This window comes from Procambarus clarkii, chromosome 36, assembly GCF_040958095.1.
Source record: "Procambarus clarkii isolate CNS0578487 chromosome 36, FALCON_Pclarkii_2.0, whole genome shotgun sequence".
Classification (NCBI taxonomy): Eukaryota; Metazoa; Arthropoda; class Malacostraca; order Decapoda; family Cambaridae; genus Procambarus; species Procambarus clarkii.
The window spans coordinates 22377646-22384208 of record NC_091185.1 but is presented as its reverse complement, the minus strand read 5'-3'; the positions used below and the strand labels follow the sequence as shown (position 1 = coordinate 22384208).

At 40.8% G+C, this 6563-nt stretch overlaps 1 protein-coding gene across 1 annotated transcript; it reads left to right on the top strand.

The window, feature by feature from the left end:
• The first annotated feature begins 3624 nt into the window (after window positions 1-3624).
• Window positions 3625-4713, top strand: LOC138371673 (S-antigen protein-like). The gene has a single exon (XM_069336675.1). The coding sequence runs from the start codon at window positions 3625-3627 to the stop codon at window positions 4711-4713; it is 1089 nt and encodes a 362-aa protein (XP_069192776.1).
• Window positions 4714-6563: the final 1850 nt, after the last annotated feature.

Here is a 6563-nt window from a genome sequence, read left to right as displayed (position 1 = left end):
GGGGATAAGATTAAGGGATGGTGGGGAGGACAAGGGGACGGGATTAGGGGATGGTAGGGAGGACGAGGGGACAGGGTAGGGGGTAATGGTGGGGAGGATGAGGGGATGGGGGAATTGGGGATAGTGGGGACCAGGGGACAGGGGGAATGGAGAAAGGTGGGGAGGAAAAGGAAACAGGAGAGTGGGGGGATGGTGGGGTGGACTAGGGGACCGAGGAGGGGGGAATGAGAGGATGGGGGAGTGGGATATGGTGGGGAGGACGAGGGGACGGGGGAGCGAGGAATGGTTGGGAGGACGAGGAGACGGGAGAATGGTGGGGGGGACTAGGAGACAGAGGAAGGTTGCTGCAGCGCGTGGCCACAGCTAGTAGTTTAATAAATATGCTTGACAATTGGTGACAAGAGCCCTAAACTTCATTCTGCAAGTACCTTGAGAAATACTTTGTCTGGGCTTGTTGACTTGTTTGGCTTAATTGTTTGCACACACACATATATATATATATATATATATATATATATATATATATATATATATATATATATATATATATATATATATATATATATATATATATATATATATATATATATATGTCGTACCTAGTAGCTAGAACGCACTTCTCGGGCTACTATGCAAGGCCCGATTTGCCTAATAAGCCAAGTTTTCCTGAATTAATATATTTTCTCTAATGTTTTTCTTATGAAATGATAAAGCTACCCATTTCCTTATGTATGAGGTCATAATTTTTTTATTGGAGTTAAAATTAAAGTAGATATATGACCGAACCTAACCAACCCTACCTAACCTAACCTAACCTTTCTTTATAGGTTAGGTTCGGTTAGGTAGCCGAAAAAGTGACGTTAGGTTAGGTTAGGTAGGTTAGGTCGTCGAAAAAACAATTAATTCATGAAAACTTGGCTTATTAGGCAAATCGGGCCTTGCATAGTAGGCTGAGAAGTGCGTTCTGGCTACTAGGTACGACATATATATATATATATATATATATATATATATATATATATATATATATATATATATATATATATATATATATATGCAAACAAGCCTGAATGGTCCCCAGGACTATATACAACTGAAAACTCACACCCCAGAAGTGATGGGTTCGAGTCACTTCTGGGGTGTGAGTTTTCAGTTAGATATATATATATATATATATATATATATATATATATATATATATATATATATATATATATATATATATATATATATATATATATATATATATATGTTTCATTGAATATGACCGCATATTCTGTATTTATTATTTTCTGGTTTGGGGCTTCTATCCCTCTAACTATTTTCTTAGCATCAAAGCTTAATTGAAATAGGAGTTCTCCAAAACTCGTTTTCGTACTTTTAAGGTGAAGAAAAGAAGTGATTTACTATAAAGTGTATTACACATATTTATATAATTTGCACAACGTTTCGAACCTCCATGGTTCATTCTCAAGTGAACAGACCTTACAATACTAGTTGATTTTATACCCGCACTGGGTCAGGTGATAATACAATAAAGGTGAAAACATGGGGGGATACATAAGGGATAAATGTGAGGTGAAACATAGAGGCTGCAGAAGGCTTATTGGCCCATACGAGGCAGCTCCTATCTAAACACAAAGATTAATCCAGTGTAATTGGCCTATTATGTTGGACATTGTCTTCTGTGTTGGCATCGATATGTTCTTGTCTTGTCCTTACTCTCATGGTGGGTAGAGTAAATAGTTCCGTGATTTGGGTGTTCATGGTAGGTCGCTCTATTCTTATGTGAATTGCATCAAGAATTTGTAATCTTCTTGCATCTTGGGTTTTGTCTATTATGCAGGTATTCTTGTTCAACATTTCTCTTGTTAGAGTAATGTCATGGGCTTGTCTCATGTGATTCCTAGGGGCACCAGATTGAAGATGGCATGTCAAACGCCTCGTCAGCTTGGTCGACGTCATGCCTATGTACTTACATTGAAGGTTACATCCTTCGTGGGGGCAAGTGTACATGTATACAACGCTTGATTGCTGTAGAGGGTTCTCCGTCGGCTTCGGGCTGTTTTTGATAAGGAGTTCGGAAGTCTTCTTGGTTTTGTAGAATATTATCAGGTTTATGTTTTGGTTAGGAGTAGTGCTTTTTACTCCTTTACGGATTATTTCTTTCATTATTCTTTCCTCTTTTATATGTTCACTGTGCATGGTTGATTTGTAATATAATTTTATTGGGGGTGGTATATATATATATATATATATATATATATATATATATATATATATATATATATATATATATATATATATATATATATACGAACAAGCCTGAATGGTCCCCAGGACTATATGCAACTGAAAACTCACACCCCAGAAGTGACTCGAACCCATACTGCCAGGAGCAACACAACTGGTGTGTACAGGGCACCTTAATCCACTCGACCATCACGACCGCACAAAAGGAGGTGATAGGTGAAGCTATTTGAACCCACCCCCCACCCCTGCCGGCATTCGGATGGTAATCTTGGGCATAGTATTTTGTCAAATCACCTCATTCATAGGGTGAGAATGAGCTGGTCCGAGTGCCTTATGGAAGTCGTTAACAAGGCGGCAGGACCGTGATGCTACTTACTGATACTTGAAGCAAATACTGTATACCGCTACTTGTCTATTTAATGCTCCGGAGTTTCCACAGACTATTTTAGTTTATCAAACTTAACAACATCTAACTTCTCCTGCCCAAACCTAGGTGGACACATTATCCTAGCATATCCTAATTACAGTTATCATAGTATAACCTAATTCAAGTTATCCTACCATATCCTAATTACAGTTTTCCTAGCAAACCCTCATTACAGATATCCGTGCATATCCTAATTACAGTTATCCTAGCATAACCTAATTCAAGTTATCCTAGCGAATCTTAATTACAGTTATCCTAACATATCCTAATTACAGTTATCATTACATATCGTAATTACAGTTATCCTAATGTATCCTAATTACAGTTTTCCTAAGATAACCTGACTTATCCGAACATCACATTAACTGCGTTACTTTACCTTATCTTAACATATAGCGATCATGTTCCAGCAGAACTTCAGCTGAACCATGGTTAGGAAAGCTGTCCTTATATATTTTGTCTGGAAATATATTTCTGTCTGTCTGTTTGAAAGCTGTCTCATATTGACTACCTAACCTATCATATATTAACAAACTATCAAGTATAAACATGGCCTCAACATATTCTAAGCAATCTTATCATAACGTAACCAATCAAGTAAAAAATAATTTGAACTAAAGTCAACACTAAGGGAGAGTTGGGTACAAGTAGTAGTTGGCGTTTTTATTACTTGCTTGTAATAAATTCAATATATTCACTGACATGAGAGATTCAAGATAAAGTTTTCTGGCCACTTAGAACATGTTTTCAATGTCAAATTCAAAGCGCCCATAAGCTAACTGATGGTCGATAAAATCTTGCAACAAATAACATGGACAAAAAACTAGTTTTCCGAGTAGACTTGACATTCGCTCTGGGTGGCCGCGACAACAATGGTAAAGGTTTAGCAATGGTTGCAATGTTATTGAAACCATCTAAGGCAGTTAGGCGCCAGAAACAGACACATGAACACAGACTCAAGAACTAAGAGGAACACAGACACAAGGGATAAGAGGAACACAGACACAAGGGATAAGAGGAACACAGACACAAGGGATAAGAGGAACACAGACACAAGAACTAAGAGGAACACAGACTCAAGAACTAAGAGGAACACAGACACAAGGACTAAGAGGAACACAGACACAAGGGATAAGAGGAACACAGACACAAGGACTAAGAGGAACACAGACACAAGGGATAAGAGGAACACAGACACAAAGGATAAGAGGAACACAGACTCAAGGACTAGGAGGAACACAGACACAAAGGATAAGAGGAACACAAACTCAAGGAATAAGAGGAACACAGACACAAAGGATAAGAGTAACACAGACTCAAGGAATAAGAGGAACACCGACACAAGGACCAAGAAAAACACAGACAAAGGACTAAGAGGAACACAGACACAAGAACTAAGAGGAACACAGACTCAAGAACTAAGAGGAACACAGACACAAGGGATAAGAGGAACACAGACACAAGGGATAAGAGGAACACAGACACAAGAACTAAGAGGAACACAGACTCAAGAACTAAGAGGAACACAGACACAAGGGATAAGAGGAACACAGACTCAAGGACTAAGAGGAACACAGACACAAGGGATAAGAGGAACACAGACGCAAGGGATAAGAGGAACACAGACTCAAGAACTAAGAGGAACACAGACACAAGGACTAAGAGGAACACAGACACAAGGGATAAGAGGAACACAGACACAAGGGCTAACGGGAACACAGACACAAGGGATAAGAGGAACACAGACACAAGGGATAAGAGGAACACAGACACAAGGACTAAGAGGAACACAGACACAAGGGATAAGAGGAACACAGACACAAGGGATAAGAGGAACACAGACACAAGGACTAAGAGGAACACAGACACAAGGGATAAGAGGAACACAGACACAAGGGATAAGAGGAACACAGACACAAGGGATAAGAGGAACACAGACACAAGGACTAAGAGGAACACAGACACAAGGGATAAGAGGAACACAGACACAAGGGCTAACGGGAACACAGACACGGAGCAAGCGGCAGGAGTGACAGGGAAGGGTCTCCAGTGTGATAAACGTGTACCTGCACAACACGAGATAAAGAGTAACTGTGAAGAGAGACCTATGCAGTTGCGGGATGTCACCAGTGGGCTGCCACTAGGGTCAGTACTGGCATCACTTCTATGTCTCAACCACCTGCCAAAGGGGATAGATTTCTTTATCTCAATGTTCATTGATGCCAAAATTATGAAGAATATATATAATGGATGAAAGCAAGATTCTTCAGAAAAACTTAGGCAATAGGAAGGCATGGTCCCACGTGTTGTTACTTGAGCTCATCGCAAGTAAATGAAAATTACTGAAGCTATGCTGAGGGAACAAGCGGCCGAAGACAGATATCACACGCGAAAGGGATTCGTCCTGAAGCAGAGTTGTAACTTGTGGGTTGATATTAAACCTAAGCCCTCACCAGAAGCCCACAAAGACAAATGTATTCAGTTACATAGGGAAGGTTGGTCAATATAGAAACATTCTTTCGGACCCAGAACATAAAGTCGTTAAGAATCTTTTACGCCACTGACGTGAGATAACTTGTGTGAGGTGCGTCACCGCCCCCTCATCACCACGACAACATGGAACGACTCTCATCACCACGACAACATGGAACGACTCTCATCAACACGACAACATGGAACGACTCTCATCACCACGACAACATGGAACGACTCTCATCACCACGACAACAACGGACGACTCTCATCACTACGACAACAATGAACGACTTTCATCACCACGACAACAGGAGACGACCCTCATCATCACCACAACGAGGGACGACTCTCATCACCACGACAACATGGAACGACTCTCATCACCACGACAACATGGAACGACTCTCATCACCACGACAACATAGAACGACTCTCATCAACACGACAACATGGAACGACTCTCATCACCACGACAACATGGAACGACTCTCATCACCACGACAACATGGAACGACTCTCATCACCACGACAACATGGAACGACTCTCATCACCACGACAACATGGGACGACTCTCATCACCACGACAACAAGGGACGACTCTCATCACCACGGCAACAAGGGACGACTCTCATCACCACGGCAACAAGAGACGACTCTCATCACCACGGCAACAAGAGACGACTCTCATCAGCACGACAACAATAAGCGACTCACGATTCTACAGTCCGATCAGTTGATTCCCGTTGAATAAAAGTCACGATCTGTATATTATTTACGCTTATGTGTTTTTTATCTACTGATATTTTGGTTCAATAATATAAACCGTGGAAAACCTGTTGATGACTGAAGTGCATTATTAAGACGTAAAAAACATCGGTAACGTCTTATAGATAATAATACAAGATAGAATATCGTGACTTGCATGCCGAGATTATGCGTCGAGAGGAAGGTAGAGGGCACGCACAATACTTGCTCGCGAAGAACCATAACAGTAACACCCCTGGGAAGCTTGCCACTTAGCATCGCCCTAATTTGGGAACATCCGTGCAATTACGAATCCCGGACGCTGCTGTCTGCGTCATCCAACATAAAAGACATCTCGTCCGGTCGGATAAGTGATAATCTAGTAGTTTTGTATGACCATAATAACTATAGATCGTCCAGCCGTTCGGACGAAGGAATATCAAAATAACCCGAGTAAGTTTAATTCCGTAAAACGGTTAATCCCTTTTTTTGAGATTACCTAAGACTATTATAACTCTATAGAAATTATATTGCAAGTTCTTCACAAAGTGGAAGTATACTTAGGAGAACTGGTCATCTCAACTTGTGAATCACGTGTCCACAACAAGAATTGACTGATTTCGGGAGACTGTCGGACGGACTTCATATTACCTGCTCGACAGG

Bases quoted from the DNA above. Each gene is read 5' to 3' on its own strand.
- LOC138371673 (XM_069336675.1), top strand. From the start codon at position 3,625: ATGAACACAGACTCAAGAACTAAGAGGAACACAGACACAAGGGATAAG.